This window comes from Schistocerca serialis, chromosome 9 (assembly GCF_023864345.2).
Source record: "Schistocerca serialis cubense isolate TAMUIC-IGC-003099 chromosome 9, iqSchSeri2.2, whole genome shotgun sequence".
NCBI lineage: Eukaryota > Metazoa > Arthropoda > Insecta > Orthoptera > Acrididae > Schistocerca > Schistocerca serialis.
In genome coordinates, this window is record NC_064646.1 from 416627001 (window position 1) to 416653491 (window position 26491).

The following is a 26491-nucleotide window of genomic DNA, read 5'->3' on the forward strand; positions in this document are numbered from 1 at the left end:
CGGACATATCTCAATGCTCGGAGTTGCCACCATCCAGAATAACGTAACTTAGTACTGAAAACCTTAGTACAAAGAGCTAGGTCGGTCTGCGACAGCGAGAGACTGCCGCGTGAGTTAGCACATCTGCCTGAAACCTTCCGTAAGAATGACTACACCGAGACACAAATAAGACACGCCTTGCGTGCAGACGAAGCAAAATGTGTGGCGTTTCTGCCGTTTGCTGGACCGCCAACATCCAAGATCGCAAGAATATTAAAGAAACACGAAATAACGACCATCTTTCGCGCACCGAAAAAAGTCAAAGATACACTTGGCTCAACCAAAGACCAACTGGGGCTACAGACGCCGGGCATTTACAGTATTGAGTGCGAATGTGGGATGGAATATATCGGGCAGACACAACGATGAATCTCCCAACGCTGTACTGAACACATCAGGAACGTACGACTAGGACTGACAAACAAGTCCGCTGTAGCAGAACATAGCATTATCGAATTCGGAAAAGAAGCTGTGCAGCGCCAACGGTTTCTGGGACTCGATCTTCAAAGAGGCAGTGGAGATACGTCTGCAGAATAACAGGGATGGCGGTTTTCAGCTGAGCGCAGCGTGGGATTCCCACAATTGACCAAATACTTCAGGGACGCTCCGAAGGTAGCGACGTCCGCAGACAGGTTGGATAGCCACCGGGTCTCGACGGCGGGCCGCCCTCACCCCCCCCCCCCCCCCACCCCCCCGCCCTGACCACCACCGACGTGGTATTCCATTCCGGAGGAATGTGATTGGCAGGCCTACAGAAGCGAATGCGGCCAAGCAGCTATTTATAGATATGCAGAACACAGCACCCCGACATTCCCACAAAGTGGCGGTTGAAATTCAACGCCACAAAGAGCCAGGCAGTCGTCTTCACTCGAAGACTTCTGCCGCCAGGGCTTACGCCGCTCGAAATCCTGGGAGAACCTATCCCATGGAGTGGGACGGAGAAATTCCTAGGGGTTACCCTACACCGCAGGCTCACCTGGAAGCATCACATCCGTGATGTGAAAAGGAGAGCAATAGGACGCCTCCGCGCCCTGTATCCGCTGCTAAATCCGCAGTCGTCATTGCCACCGCAACACGGCATCACGCTTTGGTTTGCCCACTGTTAGAGTATGCAGCCGTGGTCTGGGGGAAAGCCGCAGATGCTCACATTGTGACTCTGCAGGGGATACAGAACCGCGCCCTGAAGACTGCTATGCATTTTCCGAGGCGTTTTTCGACGCGGCAACTTCACGAGGACATAGGGATCCTGCCTCTCCGAGACAGGTTCCGCGCCATCGCCAGGAAGTTCTACGAGAAGACGGGACGCTCTCGCAACCGGCTCATCCGTGGACTGGGCCAACCACCTCATCACAGGCCAACCACGCGTTGGCCTGACCTGCTGAGGGATTAAGTTTTACTAATCCCTCAACAGAGTGTGTCATTCTCTTTTTCAGGTTACACCAGACAGGACCAACCGACAAGAGTGGTAATATATATTTCTCTCTCTTACAGGAACCGCAGGAATGACAAATTTTTGTCTAAACTGCACCGCCACGAGCCAAGGGCAGGCTCGTCATTCCAGCGTCAGCGTCAGCACCCCGACATTCCCGCTCACGCTGCGGAGGGGTAAGCATCGCTGTTGTCGCTGTTGCTACTTGAGATGTCGGGACGCGGAAGGGGACCAAAGCTGCAACCCTAGCGGAGTTGCTGCTCACGCTGGCAGGAACGTCCGGCAACAAGAAGAAGAAGACTGCAGCGCAGTGCTTTCGCTGCCAAAAGCTTGGCCACGTCGCCAAGCACTGCAGCGCCGCAGTTGAGCGCTTCAAGTGTGGGCAAGCACATGACACACGCGACTGCAAGATAGAGAAGGACACCCCTTGTACCTGCGTCAACTGCGGCGGCGCACACGAGGCGGACGCCCGCTCCTGCGCCTACAAGAGGAATTGGCGCGGACCGGACAAGAAGAAGACGCAGAAGCAAGTGACCACCATACATGAAGAGGCGGTCTCTTGTACAGAAGAAGTCGTTTCCAGGCGTCTAAAGGACGCTGGACAAGAAGCCATGTCCGCCTTCAAATCCGCCATGGCGGAAGAGAGGGCGGCCATGTTGGCGGAACTGGGCGAGGCTCGGCGTCAGATTGCTGTGCTGACGCAGGAACTTCGCTCAGCCAAAGAAGACTCCGCCACCAGAGGTGACACCGCCACCCACACGACTCCTGCACGAGAGAGGGAGTTCGTAACGGTGGCCACGCAAACCGGCGAGCCTGCCGAAGGGGAGGCGACACAGCAAAAGGACACCGAAGCAGCTGCACAAGAGGAAGAAGAGAGGGAAGAAGTACCACTCCTCCCGCTTCTGGACATGTACAGCGCAAGTGCTATAATGAAGAAGATTGATAGTTCGCTTCTCGACGGTACATAACCCCACCACGAAAATCCCTATCCTCTTGTCCCACCAAACCATCCAAAACCACCACCCCCACATCAACCAGTTGGTTATCCAGAAGGCCTTGTAGGACTTTCCAGGGAGGATTATGAGCTGATACTACCCTATCTTTACCACTCTGCAGATGCATTGTGTAACCATTTCTCTGGTGTACGGAGAAAAACTGAAGACGGAATACGTTACGTATGAACCCAACACCGAGGAACAGTACTCAGCCACTAGTAAGAAGAAAAAGAAAAAGCGTCACATCGACAAGAACAAGAAATAAATTTTCGGCACTCCTTGCCAGTTCGAGATATAACTAAACAGTCCAGAAACAAGTTTCAACAAATTCTTAGGGGAGTAAAGGCCAACAGGTCACAAACTTCCACTCGACCTTCCTCACAGTGAGCAAAGTCAAAAAGGAGCCGCCAGCCAGCATCCCGACACTTCGCCAGAAGATGATGGTTACGAAACCCACTGAAACGTTGCGACAAGACGACGCCACCACTCGGTTGATACGCCGAGGAGAATTCATCACTATGATCACCTACTTTGTAGCGTGTTGGTCCACCTTGAGAATAAAAGCATCATACCATTTTCTGGATAGTGTGGGTTCGAGTCTTTTGTAGGATTTTTTTATTTGGTGGTCTCAGAGCCAATTTTTGTTTTCTGTGGCATGAATTTCGAAATAAAAGGGCGATGAAAAACATTTATTGGTGTCGTATTACATCAGTCCTTTCTTTTACTGATTATTTCTGCATTTCCTTCTCGCTTCTATCACACTGGAGATAAGATTAGTCACCCTTAGGGGACGTCACCTTAATATGGTGTAGCACCAACTTCAGCCTCATTTATGGTCTCAAATCAGACAAGGACAGAGTCCATAAGTTTCCTCAGCTATGTCGCATCCGGCTGACACCACTCGATGGAGATTAGATCCCGCCGAGTCGTTGTCATAGCGTCAGAAGATTACAGCGAAATGCAGCAAGATCTGCGGAGGACTGAAGATAATATCCGAAACGAGCTAAAGTGCAATGGCCACATAAAACTAATTGTAGGCTAATCAGACGCGAGGCTGAGTTTCATTAGAAAAATCTTAGGAAACTGTAATTTATCCACGAAAAATTAGCTTCCAAAACATTTGTTCCATCGATTCTTCTTAGCCCAGGCCAAAATTCCAAAGTAACCGCTGTCCATTGACAATGCTTGGTGTGGTGTATGACTGTTGTAACTTAACGCGACCGACTGAGCGTGGCTGTTAATCAGCACTCTGTCGAGTCTGGTTGAGACGATGTGCTTGTGGGCGGTGTTCAGATGTAGCCGCTAATTTGACATGAACATCCGCGCCGCGTGTTGTACGCTTTAAAGTTCCAGTGCGAAACGATCAATGTCTTATGGTGCAATGTGGAGTACAGTGACACCCCGATTAACGCACCTGGTTATGCGCAAATCAAGAGTTACACAGTTACGTGCTTTTTTTTGTTTCTTTTTTTTTTTAACACAACTATTCCCCCATTCCGTCGACACTGTGTTCGCCTTACGACAGGTTCCTACGTGTTTCGAGCGTAATCGTTTTAGCTACAAAGCTGGGTTCATTGATAGATTCTATGTCGTCCAAACGAAGTAGAACTGATTCATTTCCATCAAACAAAAAAACAAAATCATGACCCTCGCAACTTAATAATATTATCAAAGACTTCGACGAAAAAATTAAAATTTGTTAGTTGGCAAAGAACTTCTACCGGAATCAACAGTCAGAAGGATTATTACGTTTATTATAAAAGACAATGAAAAAAGTTTCTAAGGTGTGGAAAATGCTCATTTTTGAATGTGATAACCAAGTAAGATTCAAAAATGGAGTGCTCTAAAGTTCAGCTTTTTAAGGAATTGAAAGAACAAGTTGGGAAGGCGACCGAAGATGAAACGTTTAAAGCTAGTAACGGTTGGTTTAGCCGAGTCAAAAGTCGCTGTAATTGGCATAGCATCCCGGAAACTGGAGAGGCTGCAAGTGCTGATAGAGACTGCATCGCTCTATCCAGAGTGTCAAGATAACTAGGAAAATTGTGGGGAATGCCTTTGATTTATATTTTAAGACCGTGCACTAGACCACGAGGCTATAAAGGAACGAGAGTCTCCATCCATTATTATAAACGTCAGCCTACAAAGATCCTACATTTATGCACACATATTTTGTTTATTACGATTTTTGTGACTCTCCTCACACTACCCAAAACAGTTTTGACCATAATCTCTGAATTAATAAAAGCAAACAAAAGATTTTTAATTTCAGTTAAACATCAACTTTTCTTTCAATACACGTAAACTGAAGGTGGAGAAGGGAGAAAAGAAAGGAAAAGAAGCAAGAATCAGCAGAGGAAATTGCAAATTATATCTTTCAGAAAATTATTAAGTGGTTCTCTGCAAATGGACTACCACTAAATTTTGAGAAAACACAGTTTATACAACTCTGCACAGTAAATGGCATAACTTCATTGATAAATATAGACTACGAACGGAAATCTGTTGCTAAGGCAGGATACTCAAAATTTCTTGGTGTGTGCGTTGATGAGAAATTGAACTGGAAGAAACACATCGATGATCTGTTGAAACAGTTAGTTTCAGAACTTATGCTATTAGGGTTATTGCTCACTTTGGTGATAAACATATCAGTAAATTAGCCTACTATGCCTATTTTCATTCACTGCTTTCACATGGCATCATCTTTTGGGGAAATTCGTCATTAAGAGAGAAAGTATTCATTGCACAAAAGTGTGTGATCAGAATAATAGCTGGAGTCCACCCAAGATCACCTTGCAGACATTTATTTAAGGAACTCGGGATATTCACAGTACCTTCGCAATACATATATTCATTTATGAAATTTGTCATCAATAACCTATGCCAGTTCAAAAATAACAGCAAAGTGCATAGCAACAACACTAGAAGAAAGGATGATATTCACTATTCTGGATTAAATCTCACTTTGGCACAGAAAGGGGTCAATTATGCTGTCACTAAAATCTTTGGTAATTTGCCAAATAGTATTATAAGTCAGACAGATAGCCAACCAACATTTAAAAGCAAATTAAAACAATTTCTGAATGACGACTCCTTCTACTCAATAGATGTATTCTTAGATATGTAAAAAATTAATTATTTTGTGTAAAGAATATCTATGTTAAAGTGACACGTTTCACATCATTACGAAATGTCTTATTCATGATCTATGGAACAAGCATTAATGTATTTATGTATGTATGTACTACTGATGTCAGCTGATTCGGGATTTGACGTGGAATCAGCGGCGAAGAGTGAAAATGTGTGCCAGACTGCGGTTCGAACCCGGGATCTCCTGCTTACTACGCAGTTGTTTTAAGCACTGCGCCACCCAGACACAGCGTTTATGGGAACTGCACGGAACATCTCGACATGCCTCTCGACCGACCTAAATTCCCACCAACGCCATCTATTCGCCAGTCCTGTGGCATGTTCTCCATACTCGATACTGTGAGATTCCCGCAGGAGGTCGGATGTAATCATGCATCCGCATTGAAGAAAATGGATTCGTTGCCCATCAAAGCGAACCAATTACGTTGTTGTTGTTGTGGTCTCCAGTCCGAAGACTGGTTGATAACGCTGTCCATGGCACTCTATCCTCTGCGAGCCTCTTTATCTCCAAAAACAGCTGCTACCTACATCTTTCTGAATCTGCTTACTGTATTCGTCTCTTGCTATCCCTCTGCGATAATTCCCCCCCAACCCCACCCCTTACACACACACACACACACACACACACACACACACACACACACACACACACACACACACTTCCCTCCAATACTAAGTTGATGATCCCATAATGTCTCAGAAAGTCTGCTATCAAATGATCCCTTCTTTTGGTCAAGTTGTGCTACAAATTTCTTGTCTCCGCAGTCCTGTTCAGTACTTTTACATTGGTTGCGTGATTGAACCATCCAATCGTCAGCATTTTTCTGTAGGACCACATTTCGAAAGCTTCTATTCTCTTTTTCTCCAACCTGTATACCGTCCATGCTTCTTTTCCATACATGGGTACACTCCAGACAAATACTTTCAGAAAAGACTTCATAACACTAAATACTATATTCAATGTTAGAAAATTTCTCTTCTTCAGAAACGCTTTTCATCCCACTGCCAGTTTACATTTTATATCTTCTCTACTCCGACCATCATCAGTTATTTTGCTGCCCGAATAACGAAACTCATCTACTGCTTTAAGTGTTTCGTTTCCTGATCTAATACCCTAAATTTCCCCTGATTTAATTCGACTACATTCAATTAACCGTTTTTTGCTTTTATTGATGTTCATCTTATATTCTCCTTTCACCGTCCATTCCGTTCAACTGCTCTTCCAAGACCTTTACTGTCTCTGACAGAATTACAATGTCATTGGGAAATCTTAAAGTTTTTCGGTTGTAGAAAAATATCCGCTACCAGTCACAATAAAAGGTTATTTATTTGTCGCACGACCGGCTTTAGGCTTGCGTCCATCTTCAGGTGTTTATACATTCATTTACATGTTTATACTGTTGTAAATGAATGTATAAACACCTGAAGATGGGCGCTAGCCCGAAACCGGTCGTGTGACAAATAAATAACCTTTTATTGTGACTGGTAGCGGATATTTTTCTACACCCGATAAAGGAACAGTCACGGAGTTCGACAGCATCCACTATGGATAAAATTCAATAAAAGTTTTTATTTCTTCTCCCTGAAGTTTAATTTCTACTCCAGTTTTTTCTGTGGTTTCTTTTACTGCTTGCTCAATATACAGATTGAATTACATCGGCGATAGGCTACAACCTTGTCTCACTCGCTTTTGAACCACAGCCTTCCTTTCATGCCCATCGACTCTTGCTCAACTGCCATCTGATTTCTCTACAAATTGTAAATAGCTTTTCGCTCCCTGTATTTTATCGCTGCTACCTACAGAATTTCATAGACAGGATTCCAGTCAACATTGCCATACGTCTACAAATGCTATAAAGGTAGGTTTGCCTTTTCTTGAACTATCCTTTAAGATAAGACGGAGGGTCAGTACTCCCTCGTGTGTTGCCACGTTTCTCTGGAATCCAAAATGATATTCCCATTTCGGCTTCTATCATGTTTTCTAATATTTTGCAACAATGTCTTATTAAACTGATAGTTCGGTAATTTTCACGCCTGTCAGCAAGTGCTTTCTATGGAATCGGAATTACTACATTATTCCTCAAGACTGAGGGTATTTCGCCTGTCTTATACATCTTGCATACCAAATGGAAGAGTTTTGTCATGGCTAGCTCTCCCAAGGCTGTCAGTAGTTCTGACAGAATGTCGTCTACTCCCAGGGCCTTTTTTCGACTTCGATCTTTCAGAGCTTTGTCAAATCTTTCTCGCAGTATCATATCTTCCAGATGACCTTCATGTACGTCCACTTCCGTTTCTGCACTATTGCTTTCAAGTTGCTCTCCCTTGCATAGAGCCTCTACACACTCCTTCCGTCTTTCCTTCCTTTGCCTAGGATTGGTTTACCATCTGAGCTCTTGATTTTCCTGCAGCTGCTTCCCTTTTCCCCAAAGGTCTCTTTCATTTTCCTGTAAGCGGTGTACCTTTCCCCTCGTGAAATATTCTTCCAAATCCTTACATCTGTTCTGTAGCCACGTCTGTGTAGCAGTTATGCCCTTCCCGTCAGTTTCATTTTTTAAACGTTTGTATTCGTTTTCGTGTGCTTCATTTGATGCCTTTTTCAATTTTCTCCCTTCATCAGTTAAATTCAACATCTCTTGTGTTATCCAAAGATTTCCACTAGGCCTTGTCTTTTTACCTATTTGATCCTCTGCTGCTTCACTATTTCATCTCTTAAAGCTACCCATTCGTCTTCTACTGTATTCCTTTCATCTGTCCTAGTCAATCGTTGCCTAATGCTTCACCCGTAACTCTCAACAAATATTCATGTAAATTGCTTTCAGTCTTTTAAAAGCAATGTTTTGGAGAGGTTTACTTAGAATGTCAGCAACGTGTTCTCGATTTGGGTAGTATTGTATGTTGAACCATCCATGATTAGTTCATCACTGATGAAATGATACTTCACTTCAACGTGCTCAGTTATTCTTGACATTTGACCAGATTTCGTCATTGCTATTGCACTTTGGTTGTCCACTTAAAGTGTAATTTTTATATCTGTATTCAACAATTCTCCCACGAAATTCTTCAAAATTGTCTTCTTTTGACAACACTGAGCTGCAGATATGTATTCTGTGGATAGTTCAACATCACACACTTTCCTGTAGAACCAAGTGATTTGAGCAAATTGTACAAAAGTATACAATCTGTAGCATTTTATCGATCTTTCCTGTCGCCTTCGAAATTTGCGTCGCAGTAAGCCACTACTTCTTTTTCTTGTATTTCTGATGAGTAGAATATTCCACTCCCTGTCGTTGAATTCACGTATCTTAAAGTTCTCTTCAGATTTTGGACGTATAAGTGATATGCTCTGTTTTCATAGTTCACTGCATATGCTAAGTCCAGCGTAAATACAACAAACTGCCTGTAGTTCCACGATATGGAACGTTTCACTTTGCTGCACTTATTTCTCCGGTTTCTTCTTATGGTGAAATTGGAGTTGTTAATTTTTCCATTCTGTATCTTTTCACAACTTCTTTAGCATATTTTTCTTGGTGAATACAAACATTTTCTTTCGTTCTTTTGATTTAAGGTCCAAAATACAATATTGGTTCTTCATAGACTGTAATAACAATATTTTTCTTAAGTTTTTGGAGGAGATTTTTCATTTGATAGATGTCTTCTCCAAATGGGTTCCCATTGTCAACATTTATAGCAAGATACGTTTTCTTGTCAGTATCTGATATGTAAAACCAATGGACAGATTTCAGTTGGATGAAGTTTTCATTCTTAAGAAACTTGTTCAATTCCTGACTCCACTGACTTCTTCCAAACCATATAGTGCCTTTTTGAGCAGGCAAATTTTCCCAGGTGTCTTGCATCCCTCTGGAATTTCTGTGAAAATTTCCTTTTAGATCACCATTAAGTATTATGACACCAATTGTTGTAATTTTCAAATCTTCTTGCTCAGCAAGTGCAAATAAGAATCTCAGGAAATTAGTTTGTACAACAAAACTAAAAATATTTGCTTGATCTTTTTGATATCCTCGGGCAACCAACCTAACTTTGTACTTTCCATTATCCTTTTCCTTGAAAATCCATTTTCATATGGTTACTCATTTTGCACGAGCAATTTCTTTATTCACCAGAGTCCATGTTTCATTTTTCTTCAATGATTCTTTCTCTTAATTTATAGTCTTTATCCAGTTTTCCTTGTCTTCAGCCGGCCGCTGTGGCCGAGCGATTCTAGGCGCTTCAGTATGGAACAGCGCTACCGCTACGGTCGCAGGTTCAAATCCTGCCTCGGGCATGGATATGTGTGATGTCCTTAGGCTAGTTAGGTTTAAGTAGTTCTAAGTTCTAGGGGACTGATGATCTCAGATGTTAAGTCCCATAGTGTTCAGAGCCATTTGAACCATTTGAAACTTGTCTTCACCTAAATGCATTCCTTGTATGTGAGCATGACATAATCATCATTTTTCTTTCGCAAATGTATTTGAGGTCTTTTTTTCTGATAGATCTTTTTCTAGGTTGTTCTTATTTCTTGCGTCATAAAATTTCCAGTCTTAGGATTCCATGTGACAAAGCCACAGTCTGTATATCCTACAAGAACACTTCTTTCATCTCTTATACTCATTTTTTAAATACCCAAGTCATTTTGTGAATACCACAGAAAAAAATTCAATCTTGATAATTTTGTCTTGTACCATACCACATTTGAGCTGCAGTCACGTCAATAGTTGTAGCATGAGATAAACTGCAGTCAGAACAGTATAGCCCCACATTGGGTTTCCAATTCTTTATCCAAACAACATGGTCCTTAATTTGTTCATGATAGTACGATTTATTCTTTCTGCCTTACCAGGAAGTTCTTTAATAGCGTAGTAAATCACTGTAGCTTTCTTTTTACATCGTTCCTTGAAGTCAGCACTTCTATATTCTCCTCCTTTGTCATATCTTATTTTTTTCGGCCTTCAGATTGAAATGAGTTTAACTTTCACTTGCGTATTCATTGATGTAGCCTTCATTTTCATCTTTTGTGTTCAGAAGATATACCCTGAAGAAATGTGTATAGTCATCAAGACACGTTAAAAATTGTTCTTCATTGAGATAAGTTAGGGGATTATCTTATCACGTACACTAGAGAGAACAATTTCAAGGAATCTCATTGCTCTGTATGACACAGTGTTGAATGGTTTTCGTACTTGCTTTGCCATCATACATGTTTCACAATAAGGCGTGTCACATCATCACACAGTTCTGGTGTTTTCTTCTTTAGATGTGCTAGTTTTTGTGCCACTGTTTTCTTCTTTTATGTCATTAGTACTTCTTTTTTTACGGTAATTTCCGACGTTAGTGATGTACAGTCCATTTTCTGATTTGTTGCCCTACAAAATAACATCTCCATCTTTCACAATCTTCACCTTTTCCTTGTCAAAAGTTCCCACTCGTCCCTTTTCAGAGATGACATTTACTGACAATAAATTTCTTGACAATTCACGGACTTTGGGCGTATTTTCAACAACACCTGTTATGATCCAGCTTCACAAACAAGATAAGAACACATGAAATTTCCGTTTGCAAGCTTAGTTTTAGTATTTTTGCAGCTATTCAAACGTGACATAATTTTCCTTTCACATGTGCTCATTACTTCCACTCTCTGTCTTATCAGTATTCTTTTCTTGCATCAGAAAGAAAAACTGTCTTTGGCGCTTTCTTCATCTTCCCAAGTTCCTCTTTGTAAGAAAGGCAGTTCCTATATTACCCAGCAGTTTCCTAGATGATATTCACCACGCGGAGGGCACTGTGTTTGATTCCAGTTTTTTAACACTCGATTACATGGTGACCTGAACCTCCATATCTAAAGTATTTCACCGATTTGTCATTTTTCTTATTCTGATCTTTCTTCTTGTGCATGCGGATCTGAACGCAACACCTAATTCTTCTTTATTTTTCTTCATTTTATCTTCTTCTGATTGAAGTCTTGATTTCAGATGACGATGTCTTGGTCTCTTCTCAGATCTGATAGTGCAGGTCGTTCAGCTGCGGTAATGTTAAAGCTGGTCTTCTTAGGTGGCGCCCGAGTCAGGATACGGCATGAATCACGCCTAATCTCTTCGGCAGCTTCCGTAGGAAGTTTCAGAGCAGCCTGTTCTATTCCACTAATCACATCTCGGATAGGAATGGTCCCAGGTGTAGGAGCAAGATTCAGACCTTTCTCTAGCACCGAAAGTGCAGCGTCGTCCAGCGTTTTTTCCGTGACATCATCATCTTACCTGCTGACAAAGGAAACGCTACTGTTCTCCTCTCACGCACAGAATATAACAGCAAGATGCACAAACTGCTCGACGATCCTGCATAAATTAAAAAGTGATCCGACGGGTAGGATCCAGAGGAAGACTTTGGAACTCATCAGAAAGAGCTCGATCCCAGCGCAAGTCGCTAATGGTTTACGTCAACAAGCTGCAGTTCCTCCTGGACTCTATGGCCTACCCAAGATCCATAAGAATGGGGTGCCTCTGTGCCCCATCGTGAGCAACACTGGAGCACCTGCCAAATATCTGACGTCACTATTGGGACCTCTCGTAGGCAAGTGCGACCATCATATTCGCAACACTGAGGATTTCATAGGTCGCTTGAAAACTCTTAGACTGCAATCATCGGATCTCTTAGTAAGTTTCGATGTTGTCTCTTTATTTACAAGGGTCCCCTTGCAGGACTCTTTAGAGCTCATTAGTAACAAGTTTGAGGAGGACATAGTGGCACTATTTGAACATGTGCTTACTTCAACATACTTCTTATTTCAAGACCAATATTTTGAACAAGTGGACGGTGTCGCCATGGGGAGCCCTCTTTCTCCTGTGGTGGCCAATTATTTTATGGAGGACTTTGAAGACAAAGCACTACAGTCAGCCACTCTCAAACCCTCTTGTTTTCTGCGGTATGTTGACGATACGTTTGTGGTGTGGCCACACGGACTGGATGTTCTACCTACGTTTCTTCAACATTTAAATTCACTCCATCCGAATATTAACTTCACTATGGAAGTGGAAAAAGTTGGCACTTTACCTTTTCTTGATGTTTTGGTACGAAGGAAATCAAATGGAACCTTGGGACACAGCGTATACCGCAAGCCAGCGCATACAGATTTATATTTTCAGGCCACAAGCTGCCATCATCCGGCACAGTGCGGTAGTGCATTACGTACGCTAGTTCATAGAGCGCGTGTGGTATCTGACTCTGAAAGCCTGCCGAGTGAGATGCAACAATTGAAGAGTCTTCCGTCAAAACGGTTATTCTGAGAGACAGATACGTAATGCATTCAGGCCCAAACGAGTTCAGTCTATGGAGCAGAATGAAGATACGAAGACACCCACCACCTTGGCCTTCTTGTCGCACTTTGGTGCCATGTCGTCAAGAATCGGAAGAGTCCTCGAAAGATATGACATCAAGTGTGTTTTCCGACCATCTGCAAAACTGAGGAACCTGTTAGCGGTCGCGCGGTTCCAGACTGAAGCGCCTAGAACCGCTCGGCCACAGTGGCCGGCTTACTTTGGATCTGGTGGTCGAGTAGCTGCTGGGGTATAGCCTCTCATTCTTGCACCAGTGCCTGTTGGAAGTCCTAAAGTGTCGTAGGGGTTTGAAGATGTGCAGCGATACGTTGACCGAGAGCATCCCAGACATGCTCGATGGGGTTTATGTCTAGAGAACAGGCAGACCAATCCATTCTCCTGATATCTTCTGTTTAAAGGTACTGCTCCACGATGGCAGCTCTGTGGGGCCGTGCGTTATCATCCATCAGGAGGAAGGTGGGACCCACTGCACCCCTGAAAAGGCTGACATACTGGTGCAAAATTACGTTCCGATACACCTGACCTGTTACAGTTCCTCTGTCAAAGACAAGTAGGGGTGTACGTGCACCAATCATAATCCCACCCCACTCGATCAAACCACGACCTCCATACGGGTCCCTTTCAAGGACATTAAGGGGTTGGTATCTGGTTCCTGCTTCATGCCAGATGAAAACCCGGTGAGAATCACTGTTCAGACTATACCTGGACTCGTCCGTGAACATAGCCTGGGACCACTGTTCCAGTGACGATGTACTGTGTTCTTGACACCAGGCTTTACGGGCTCTCCTGTGACCAGGGGTCAGTGTAGTGCAACTTTCAGGTCTCCAGGTGAATAAACCATGTCTGTTCAGTCGTATGTAGACTGTGTGTCTGGAGACAATTGTTCCAGTGGCTGCGGTAAAGCCCAGAGCAAGGCTACCTGCAGTACCCTGTGGCCGTCTTCTTCTGGTGTTGAACACTGTGGACGTCCCGTACTGTAGCGCCTAGACACGTTTCCTGTCTGCTAGAATCGTTGCCATAATTTTGAGATCACACTTTGTGGCACACGGAGTGCCCATGCTACGACCTACTGTGTGTTCAAAATGGTTCAAATGGCTCTGAGCACTATGGGACTCAACTGCTGAGGTCATTAGTCCCCTAGAACCTAGAACTAGTTAAACCTAACTAACCTAAGGACATCACAAACATCCATGCCCGAGGCAGGATTCGAACCTGCGACCGTAGCGGTCTTGCGGTTCCAGAGTGCAGCGCCTTTAACCGCACGGCCACTTCGGCCGGCCCTGCTGTGTGTGACCAGCCTCCAGTCACACTGGTATTCTACCCTTCATAACGTCATCAATATGTGTTCTTTGAGGTATTTTCAACACAAAGTCACCATTAGCACGTGTGAAAACGTCTGCACACTTACTCGCTGCACCGTACTCTGACATGCACCAACACACCTCTGCTTATGTGGACTACTGCCAGTGCCACCGTGAGACGACCGCAGGTCAAATGCACCGCATGGTCATACCCCGAGGTGATTTAAACCAGCAAACCGCTCACCAGAGCATTGTTTCACCATGTATCAGCATGAGTGTAGAAATGCGTAAACAAGAACAAAACATTGAACAAACTGATTCTTTAGACCAAGTTCAGTCAGAAGATCACATAAAGGTTACAGACTTGACAGAAGGCCTCAGTTTAGTTAAAAAAGATTTACAAATTTTAGAAAAAGTAGGATTCAACAAGATACTTACTTCCACCATAAAACGGGACATAACAATTTTATTAATGCGCTAAGAGGATATTTTGTGTGAGAATTAAGAATGACTCGTCAAACTACATTGTTAAATTTTAGAAAGCCGTCTACGTCACAATAACTTCGGTTTATATTGTTACAGTGAATAATACTGTACTGTAATATGATTTGTTTTACTGTTGAACATTTTAATAAACGTTTTTCTCGCAATTACATCGTTTTCTTTAGTCTCTGGTCCCAGTTGAACATAATTTGTATGTAGGCCTATTTATACGCAAAATTGGACCCCGACTTACGCGAATTTGCCTTATTGCGGTATCGTTCGGCCTACCTAGTCCGGGGTATTAATGTATTGCTAAACTGAGTGTATTCGAAAGTGTATTAGATAAGTAAGGCTTTCAGTAATCTGCTAAAAACCGATGTTCTTAATCGAGCTCGTCATTACCCCCTTCTTCGAAATATCAGTAAATGAAATAAATACATCGTAATCTCCTTGAAGTGGAGAGTTGATGTTCTAAGAGTCGAGCAATGTGTTACCTTCAGCCACATACGTCTCGCGTAGTGACCACTAAGATATAACGACAGAAACTACAGTTCATAATGGAGGCTTAGCGATTGTTGTCCTTCCCGTGGATGATTCGTGAATGGGACAGGGTACGGGGAAAAAGATTGAAGTACCCTCCGCCAAACATCGTAAGATGGCTAGTGAAGTGCAAATGTAGATGTAGATGTAGGCGCTGTAATCTGACGCCAATTGAGGAGGACGTTCGTTGGCTTCAACCAGGGACAGCCAGCGTAAATCCCTGAGATTGCGGACACCGGACAGGGTTATGTAAACTGGTTCCGGAACTGGAAATCGCTCGCTCTAAGTGTGAATGGAAATTACGTCGTAGTGTTTGTTACAGTTAAGTACGTGTCGCCCGGAATGTCTGGAGCATTTTAAGGTCGCACTTCAATGTCAGCACGAGGACAAACTGGTTCCGTATGCATATGATATTATGATTAATCGTTATGACCTTCCGCTGCGGAATTTAATAATACCTAGGATTCTTTCAAGCAGTAACAGTTTTTCGCTTTGCAGCTCAGGTGAAATATATCTGTTTGTGGGGTGTATCCTGAGCCTGGGTTTAGACATGTGTATTGTCCACAGAATTTAACATAGGGGGCCGACAAATGTGACATAAACAACACTGCTTCAGACGAAACGCGTGTTCTTTGTTTAATCAATATGCCATTTGAATAGCTAGTGGTTGGTAAGCTTACTGAAGATCAAGTACAGTCTTATGCCAACAGTTACTGAAGTAAAATTAAGCCTCAGATATACGCAAGGAAGACAGCAGTGTGATAGCTGTCCGTTAGACTCAACCGCAAGTACACCAGATATTATTCGGCATCAAATGCTGATACAGTACAAATCTGATATGCGGGAGTCGACAGTGAGAGTCATTTCTAGGTTATCTGGTTAAGCGCATGTTCCCCGAAGAGTCGTGGGGAGCTAGTTCATATCAAATTGTAAATGATAATATGATGCGCGTTGGTGTTATTTCACGTGTGTCCAAGATTTCCATTGTGTTCTTCCCATTTCCAGTAGTATCAATGAACAACTACCCGTATACAGATCAGCGGCTTACAGTCCGACTGTCGACAGTCACGAAATGTGGCAGGACAGACAGCAACAACGATGAACGGTAAGTAGGCAGACGGTTGGTACAAGTTTTTGTAGGGGCAATCAAAGTTAAAATTGCATTGTTTCCTTCATCAATTAAAGCCTATTGCGTAGTACTATATGCCCGAAAACAGTCTTGAGTAGTGGTCGAGCCGTCTGGCACATTGGGTGCTCAAGAGGCCCAGAATTATTTCCAGACTTCTGGAACAAATAGGGTGATTTAACCTACGATTCTTCAAAATTTTGATGAGACTGGATCCATAGCCATTATGTTATTTTTTAATATATTCAGTCTACTTGCAATTGTAATTTCTACATTCTCCCATTTTCAAGCATAAAGGGAAGTAAAGGCTCACTACACACAGTTAAGACGTGACACGCAGTACCATGGTTTCCAGCAGCCTGAACAGATTACAACAGGCCACCACGGTGGCTACACGAACTTTTATATATATACTGTAGATGAAGCTACTGTTGGAATGTTATTTACGTGCTCGCCATATGACTCATTGTCACTCACTGTGTCATATCGCTCTGCCCACGACAGAAACCATCACTAACGTAACTGTTGTGTTGTTTATGTGCGGTTTCTCTGAGTTGACTTCCTTTCTAATCAGTTAAAGAATGTCAAAGCCAAAACCCTTTTCACGTGAGCAACCGAGTTTAAGGCTGATTTAGTACCTCTTTCAACTATAAACTACAATAGATAATTGGGAAAAGAAATTGTGTCATGTAGCTGGAAGAAAGCACACATCACAACCGTCTACAAGAAGGATAGACGAAGTGATCCACAAAACTACTGTCCAATATATTTATCATCCATTTGCTGTAGAATCTTACTTCACAAATGTAATCTATCTCGAACAGAATTACCCCTTCTATGCAACCGGCTAGCGCTGTTGTGCTAGCACTTGCGGTCACGACACTCCTGCTCATTTGTGTTGTACACTACTATGGGAAAGCCAATTCGTGCAGTTCTCACATGACATCCTGAAGCCGTGGATCAAGGCAGTCAGAAGCAATATTTCTCGATTTCCGAAAAGTATTTGACTCGGTACCACATCACCGCTTACTGTAGTGTGGGGTATCAAGAGGATTTTGTGCAGTCTTAAGGATTTTTTCGTAGGGAGATGGCAGCATTCTTTCGTGGATGGAGGATCATCGACTGACGTAGAAGTAACTTGAGCAAGTGTTTTGGAACCATTGTTGTTCTTGTTGTATACTAACAACTTTGCAGATAATAGTAAAAGTAGCCTCAAATGTTTCGCAGATAATGCAGTTATCTGTAATGGATTACTGTCTGCATAAATATTCAGTCAGATACCGATAACATGCAAAGGTCATGTAAAGACTGCTTTAAATTTTGAGAAATGTAAAATTGTGCACTTCGCGAAACCGAAAAGTATAGAACGCTTTGACTGCAGTATCAACGAATCACAGTTGCAATCGATCAACTCGTAACAAATATTGTACTGTGAAACTTCGTAGGGATATGAAAGGGGCCACAGCCACCAGCCAGAATATGAAAGGGAACGATCACATAGTCAGGCGTTAGTAAATCAGGTGGCATACAACAGTTCATTGGTAAAAGACTAGGGGAATACCGTCAGTCTCCAAAGCAGATTGCTTGTAAATCACTCGTGCGACCCATCCCAGAATACTGCTCGAGTGTGTGGGACCCATTGGTAATGTTTCTCATCGCGAAGCACACCAGACGTAGTGTCCGTCGTGCTTACTGTACGCTCCGAAACCACGTGACACATCACACGGAACACGCTCCTCGTTCGCAGCGCTGTCCTGCGGCGGTTGCTGCATCTGCTGCACGAATCACAAAGTTTGTTTACACGAACGGACGCGCATAAAACAGATGTGTTGACTATCTTCGCGATCCGCGAAGAAGGACGGAGAAAATCACGAAGATGTTTCTAGATTCGTCGATAGCTTGAACAGCGAATTGCTGCAGAACGATCTGGGGTACATACTGATAGAAGTTATTCATTAACTGTGGTGTGCGTTCTGTAAGACCTTCGGTACACACACCATCAGATTATTTGACTTGTCGCTCTAACGAAGTAGGCGAGTGTCAGCAATATGTCTGGCGTGTTTATCTTCTGCCGTTAGGTCAGACGATAGAAATGCTACTTGCACGCTTAGAGTAGCAGATTGACGGTGACCAACTTTAAACAGAACTTGATTAATTTTCACACACATTTATTAAAATAATAACAAGCATAAAATTACTTAACTTGGTTCTGGATGCTTTTTACAATTGACACTCTGAAGTTCCTTTGGTCTTGGTGCGTTAATCTTATTCTCACATATCTCTGATACTTGACAAAGTGTCTATACATTTATCTTCATGGCTATGTACAGGAATAGGATAATCTTATTAGGCGCAGGCAGACTGAAACTTGATTACAGACAAATGCAGACTAATGCAGACTGACAAATCGGAGGTCTGTACACTCGTTATAATACCTCGCGCGTTCAGGTATCACTGCGCGAGTGTGATCCGCGAGGAGAAAACGTTCTACGTTAGCAGCAATCTCATTGGCTGCATTACATATTAATACGCGGATCGGCGGAAGGAGAATTTGGTCCGTCTCTATGACAGCGCCATCTCGTAGTGCGGAGACGGACGAGCTGTTGTGCTTTTCGGGGCGCGCTCTAGTGGGAAAGTTGTGTACGCGCTGACTACGCGGAACCGTGTACACAACATTAACTCAACTGAAGATGCATTACATTTTCGGTTTTCAATTGAGTACAATTAAAGTACAGTGTCTAACGTCGGTTTGCACATGCATAGTAATCCACATTGACGATTTGACTATTATCACTCTGAAGTAATGTTCTACATCACATAGGTTTCAAGATCGACATTTGCATGGGAGACTTTTTCGAAGCTACTCACCGGCATTGAAAAAGATATTTACCGACAAGACACAAAGATGAGACAGTCCATAAGGCATATATCTTTCACTGAAAGTTTCACAATAGCAAAAACTAGTGTGTAACTTGCGTTTACTTTCTGACACAGACTGGCCGTTACTGTATGAATTCCGGCCATTGGGGGAACATTTCAATCGTTAGCCTCTCCTAGAAGAATTGCAGCGTATACATTCTGTATAATAAATAATATCGAATATTGTTGAGCATACTTCTGTAAAATTGGTAAAGTCACAGAATCATTTAGAAAACATTACAAGAAAAAAAATTGCTGATAGACCGACGGGAATCCCCAAACCTTTTGCTTGACAGTTTACAACACTGTCTACCAGGCTAGAGCTTGAACACGACTGCAGCGTCTAAGTTACATGGTATACAGTTTTTACAAATGTCTTAAGTATGTAGCCACATATGTCTTTATCTGACATTTAAACACTGTCTAGCACTTACGGTCACGACACTCCTGCTCATTTGTGTTGTACACTACGACAGCAGCGTTCCAAGCGGACAGGAAGCTACACTCCTGAATACGATATCGGATGAGTGCGAATAGTATCGTTTATATTGATCTGTAGCACAGTTTTCACAATGGGAAGCGTATGTAGTACCATAAAATCGGTAATAACTAAAAAATTTCACAGCATCTGTTTTTCCTTAGTTTGCTAATGATCTCTGGAGGTACGTCACCGTCACAGGACAGTTTAAGTACGATTCTCTTGTAACTTACAGGTATTTGCTGAAGAAGTCGTTTTCTTTTAAGAACCAATAAACGGCTAGTAAACAGCAGAACACCTAACCTTTCGTAGAAAGACTTCTTCTATTTACTCACCAATGTGACGTTTCCTTCCCTACACTTCTAGTCAAATCAATGAATGTGAAATGTAGGAAACTTGTTATTTAACGTACCAAATCAACCCACCCCAGTTATTTAGCTGAAGGGGGCAATAAAACGTCAAAAGCAACAAAACTGTTTCCCAACGCAAAAGAAAGCAATTCCACAATTATTGCTACATCTGAGCCACAAATGGCAAGAATCTCCAAAACATTCGCTTTCGAAGGAGAAGTAATTACATTTACAAAAGTACTCGTGTACTAGAAAGTCGAGGGAATCGTAGGAGGTGCGAATCATTAGGCTAGATATAAAATTGTTACGTACAAGGACTGTACCTACCATAATAAGAACAGGCAACAACAGAAATATATGTCTATATTCTTTTGCTTCCATCGGAGTAAGCAGCAATTCGAAAGAATTTCTTCATCAGTAATTTGTAGCTTATGTCGTTGCATCAGTGAGATTCGGCTGATTTTACATTTATTTCACAGTCGTTCACATCTCCCGATAATTTACTAATGGCTGGAATGCAAAAATACGGGTACAGTAACTATTTCATTAATTAAGTTGAAAAATGAGAGCAAACATTCACCTTATATCTGACTTTCTCGCCGCTGTGAGCGCTAGTCTCGTTCCAACTGTCAAACGCTAACAACTTTCACAGCAGTGAGTCCCCCGACTGTATATGTTAGACTGTGATCTAACAAGTACTAGTTTTATCCAAAACGAAGCGTTTTCGAGACAATCTCAATGTGCTGGTGTTTTGAAACAGCTTTCATTGATACTTTGTACGCTACAGTATCACAAAACAATGGTGTTCAGCTCCTTCTAACTTAACACAATATGTCTCCTAAGTAGTGTTTCTGACGTAAAACCGATGCTGCGTCTTATTGGTCACGTTGCTGTCCACGAGGCAAAAATCTGACACAGCAGGTTCTTCCTTTCACGCATTCCGCTGTAGTGGAACGTGGAAGTCGTCACTGTGACATCACCAACTACCTGTCGGTTTTAGTCCACACCCGATGATGGAAAGTTGCAAAGTACGTTACATAGGCCAGGAAGACATTAGGGAAACATTAGTTCAGGAACAAACGGATAACAGGATTTTAGCCGTTAGTCCAGTGATTGCCATCTCAGTGAGAGGGGTATCACTGCGCCACGTAATGGACACGGGGAGTCCGATCTCGCCTCAACAGGGGATACTGAACGTATACAGACGAAGGGCTGCACGAATGGCTACAGGTTTGTTTAACTCGTGCTAGAGTGTATCAGAGATGCAAGAAAAAAGGAACTGGTATGCAGCCGAAGATAGCCGTAAATTATCCCGAGGAACTTTACTCACACGATTTTAATAACTGGCTTTATTTATTGACTATAGGGCTATACAATTTCTTACGTATATAATGTAAATACAGAAAACTGCAAGTCACTTTCTTGAAATAGTTATTTATGCCAAGAACCGGTTTTCGAATCTTTTAAGGCTCATTTTCAAATGGTGTAACCTGTACACAAAAAAGTGCCTTGTTGCAGTCACTGGTTCTTAAGGGGGGCAGGACGTCAAACGGGCCGTCTTGGAGCAGGAGAGACACAACAGGACAATTTAATTTCCACTGTCTATACTTTTACGAATAAATTCATAAAACTTTGTCAGCATGACCAGGAAGGATTAAGGATTCACAATCATAGCAGCGAAAGTTCGAAAAAATAACAAAATAATGTTTTTTTACATGTGAAAGTTCATCATTTTTTCAGTTCTATTGGATGCGTTTGTTGCTATAGGTACATGTTTCTTCATAAGTAAGAGAGATTCTTCGATGAATTTTGTACAGCATACAATCCATACTTACAGGTTTATAAAACTCTAGAAATTATTTAATTTATGAAAAAATGAATGTGCTGTTACATTTTAAACTTCATCTTTAGAAAAAACTCAAATTTTATAGTTAATTATCTCAATTTTTACCACAGTTTTTAATAGATTTGGAAAATTCTAGAGTTTCATACACCTGTACGTATGGTTTGTATGCTGTGCGAAATTCATCGAATAATCTCTCTTACTTATGAAGAAAAGTGTACCTATAGCAACAAATGCAGCCAATGGTAAGTGAAAAAAAGGGAAATACAAAAGTAAAAAAAAAAATTATTTTCTTATATTTTTGAACTTCCACCACTATAAGTGTAAATACTGAATCCTTTCTGGTCATTCTGACAAAGTTTTATGAATTTATTTTTAAAAGTATAGACAGTGGAAAATAAAAATTCCTGTGGTGTCTGTCCAGCTCCAAGTCGTCCCGTTTGACGTCTACCCCCTTTAAACATCCGTAATGGATGAGCTTATGCCTTACGTATAGTTCCCTTAGGAACTGCGAGGATAAATTAGAGGCAATTATACAGTGAATCTTCCGGTGTTCCATACGTACGTGAGAGGGGAAGAAGCTCTAATATCTGTTCAGTGGGAAGTACCCTCCGCCAAGCACTTCACAATGGTTTGCAGAGTATGAATGTAGACGTATATGTACCACAGTCATGCTAAAGGCGAACAGAATCGGTGCATGTGTTTCCCCCGCTAAGTACTGGCTGCGCTGACGAGCGAGGGGACGAAATCTGGCGGCTGGCCCAGCGGAGGCGGACTCACCGTCTTGGCGGAGAGGTCGGAGCGAGTCCAGTCGTGCACGGGCGACATGCCGGCGGCTGTGCGGCTGTGTGGCGCTGCCCGCACTGGTGCCGGCTGCCAAGAGCGCGGCGAGGCTGGACCGCGGCGACGCCGCTCCTGATTGGCCGGCTCCGGGGCTCCCGGCGTCCCGCGGTGTCGCGACGCGGACCTGCGCCGCTCCCCTCGCCCACCCTGCCACACCTTTCACTCAAAGCGCGACGCAAGCGCGAGCAGCGCACTGCAACACGATACAGAGCAGTGGCTCCCAAAACCTCTGAAGTTACCACTGAAAGAGAAGACGTATCAGCAGGGACACACAAACCGTATCCATACTAGTTGGTATCGAGAACTTTCAAGTTGATACTCAGACCGTTTATTTCGATACTTTTCAATTGATACTTTTACTCACATCACTACTTTACCTGTAACCCTGTTTGGGTAGAACAACCTGTTTCTTATGGAACACAGAGCGAGGTGGCGCAGTGGCTAGCACACTGGACTCGCATTCGGGAGGTCGACGGTTCAATCCCGCGTCCGACGCCCTTGATTTAGGTTTTCCGTAATTTCCCTAAAGCGCTTCAGGCAAATGCTGGGATGGTTCCTTTGAAAGGGCACAGGCGACTTCCTTCCCTAATCCGATGAGACCGCTGACCTCGCTGTCTGGTCTCCTTCCCCAAACAACCCAACCCAACCCCCATCTTATGGAACGGATGCCACAGCCAGATGTAAAGCGATTTCCGATCCAAACACACAGTACGATTATCTGGTTAACTGGTCAATTTGCCCACTATGTAATGAGTGTGGACAAACCAGAACGGATTTCAGACATAGGATCGTTGCAGAGGTAAGGCATAGTTATACTTAGTATTGCAAAAGTTCGTTTCCGTGTTATCTCGATATGTTTAGGAACTGTAACATTCAGGTTGCGCGGGGTAGCCGCGTGGTCTTAGGCGTCTTGCTACGGTCCTGGCGGCTGCCCCCGTCGGAGCTTCGAGTCCTCCCTTGGGCATGGGTGTGTGTGTCGTCCTTAACGTAACTTTAAGTTAGGTTAAGTAGTGTGTAGGCTTAAGGATTGGTTCAAAAGGCTCTGAGCACTATGGGACTTAACTTCTAAGGTCATCAGTCCCTTAGAACTTAGAACTACTTAAACCTAACTAACCTAAGGACAGCACACACATCCATGCCCGAGGCAGGATTGGAACCTCCGAGCATAGCGGTCGAGCGGTTCCAGACTGTAGCACCTAGAACCGCTCGGCCACCCTGGCCGGCTAGCCCTAAGGACCGATGACCTCAGCAGTTTGGACCCTTAACAAATCACACACATTTGAACTATTTTTTTTGTAACAATAAGCCACAAGGAAACAGTGAGAATACATTTATATACAAGCATACTGTAACACTGAGACAAAACGCAAAAAACTTTTATTCAAATTTTAATTCAAGAGAGATATATTTCCCTAGTCATAATTAACTGAATCGCGGAACATAGTGTTTTAATTATACTGTAATTATTTAATGACAATAGAAAAATTCAGCTCAATCGATAATTGATCATTTTTTGCCCTATCTTTCTTACTGTGTGGTTTTGTCTTACGCACCTTCGTTTATTTCCAAACTAGCTGAGCTTCCGGCGTTGCCCTGCTGTCTATTTATTCCAATCTCCTACACTCATCGCCTTCGCCTGAAGATGATGGAGACGCATTCCATCGAAACGTTGCTATGAAACGACGATGCTACTCGGCTGACAACCCGCGAAGACTTCATACATCAAAAAACGTTTTTCATCACCCCAGTTCCCAGAACTCCTGAACGTAGACATTGACTGTGGATATTATACAACAGACACAGTCCCTTTGACTGTTCAGACATGTCACTAAACCCGCCCAAAGATGTACTAACCATGCATGAGCAGCGTCTATTTGACGGAGGAGGTCCGACAGCCGATGAGTTCCAGTCATTTCACCAGGCAGGAGGTACACAGCTCGTCTTGTCAGTAGTTCAACCATGCCTTGACGATCAATATCGCGGTTCGATCGTGTCCGCATTGTTACTTTGGTGCCAGGAAGGGCTCTCAAGAAGGGAAGTGTCGAGGCATCTCGGAGTGAACCAAAGCGACGTTGTTCGTACATGCAGGAGGTACAGACTGACAGGAACTGTCGATGACATGACTCGCTCAGGCCGGCCCAGGGCTACTACTACAATGGATGACCGCTACCTACGGATTATGGCTCGGAGGAACCCTGACAGCAACGCCACCATGTCGAATAATGCTTGTCGTGCAGCCAAGGACGTCGTGTTACGAGTCAAACTGTGAGCAATAGGCTGCATGATGCGCAACTTCACTCCGAACGTCCATGGCCAGGTCAATCTTTGCAACCACGTCAGCATGAGCGCGGTACAGATAGGACAAACAACATGCCGAATGGACCACTCAGGCCTGGCATCACGTGTTGCATTCGCCTTCAACCAGACAATCGTCGGAGACGTGTTTAGAGGCAACCCGGTCAGGCTGAACGCCTTAGACACACTGTCCAGCGAGTGCAGCAAGGTGAATGTACCCTGCTGTTTTGGGGTGGCATTATATGGGTCCTACGTACGGCGCTGGTGGTCATGGAAAGCGCCGTAACGGCTGTACGATAGGTGAATGCCGTCCTCCGACCGATAGTGCAATCATATCGGCAGCATATTGGCGAGGCATTCGTCTTCGTGGACGACAATTCGCGCCCCCATAATGCACATTTTGTTTATGACTTCCTTCAGGATAACGACATCGCTCGACTAGAGTGGCCGGCATGTTCTCCAGACATGAACACTATCGAACATGCCTGGGATAGATTGAAAAGGGCTATTTATGGACGACGTGACCCTCCAACCAGTCTCAGGGATCTACGCCGAATCGCTGTTTAGGAGTGGGACAATCTGGACCAACAGTGCCTTGATGAACTTGTGGATAGTATGCCACAACGAATACAGGCATGCATCAGTGTAAGAGGACGTGCTTCTGGGTATTAGAGGGACCGGTGTGTACAGCAATCTGGACCACCACCTCTGAAGGTCTCGCTGCATGGTGGTAAAACATGCAGTGTATGGTTTTAATGAGTAATAAAAAGGACGGAAATGATGTTTATATTGATCTCCAATTTTCTGTACAGGTTCCGGAACTCTCGGAACCGAGGTGATGAAAAACTTTTTTTTGATGTTTGTATTAGTCCATCTCCTCCTTCTCCTCTCCCTGTCCATCTCCTCTTTCACCCCCATCTTCATCCAACACCGGCCACTCTCTCCTCCCTCTCTCTGTCCATTTCATCATCCGCCCTCTCTGTCCATCTCTTTCCTTCCTCTCCTTTCTCTTGTTCATCTCTTCCTCCTCCTCTTTCTGCCTATCTCTCATTTCTCCTCTCTCTGTTCATCTCTTCCTTCCCCTCTTCCTGCCTCTTTCTCCCCCTGTCTCTGTCCATCTCTTCTTCTTTCCTTTCTCTGTCCATCTCCTGCTCCTCTTATCTGTGCTCATCTCCTTCTCCGTCCTCTCTCTCCGTCCATCTTCTCCTCCTCCCTTCTCTCTCCACGTTATCACCATATCAATAGGAAGCTAGTGGTTCTTACCCTCACAGTGTTTATTTCCGGACCGTAACTTTTATGTGTACCAAATTTGTTTGAAGTCGTTCCAGGGTTTTAGGATGGGCTCTTTACCCGTGGCTTTAAACATATCAAATATGTT

General features: G+C 43.4%; 1 protein-coding gene across 1 annotated transcript in view; it reads right to left on the reverse strand.

The window, feature by feature from the left end:
- LOC126418722 (L-dopachrome tautomerase yellow-f2-like) overlaps positions 1–22823 on the reverse strand; it is a 99130-nt gene extending 76307 nt beyond the window's left edge. Inside the window, exon 1 of the mRNA XM_050085626.1 lies at positions 22756–22823. Within this exon, the coding sequence (XP_049941583.1) occupies positions 22756–22803 (48 nt within the window). The 5' untranslated portion in view covers positions 22804–22823. The remainder of the gene's footprint in view (positions 1–22755) is intronic.
- Between the last annotated feature and the right edge of the window lie 3668 nt (positions 22824–26491).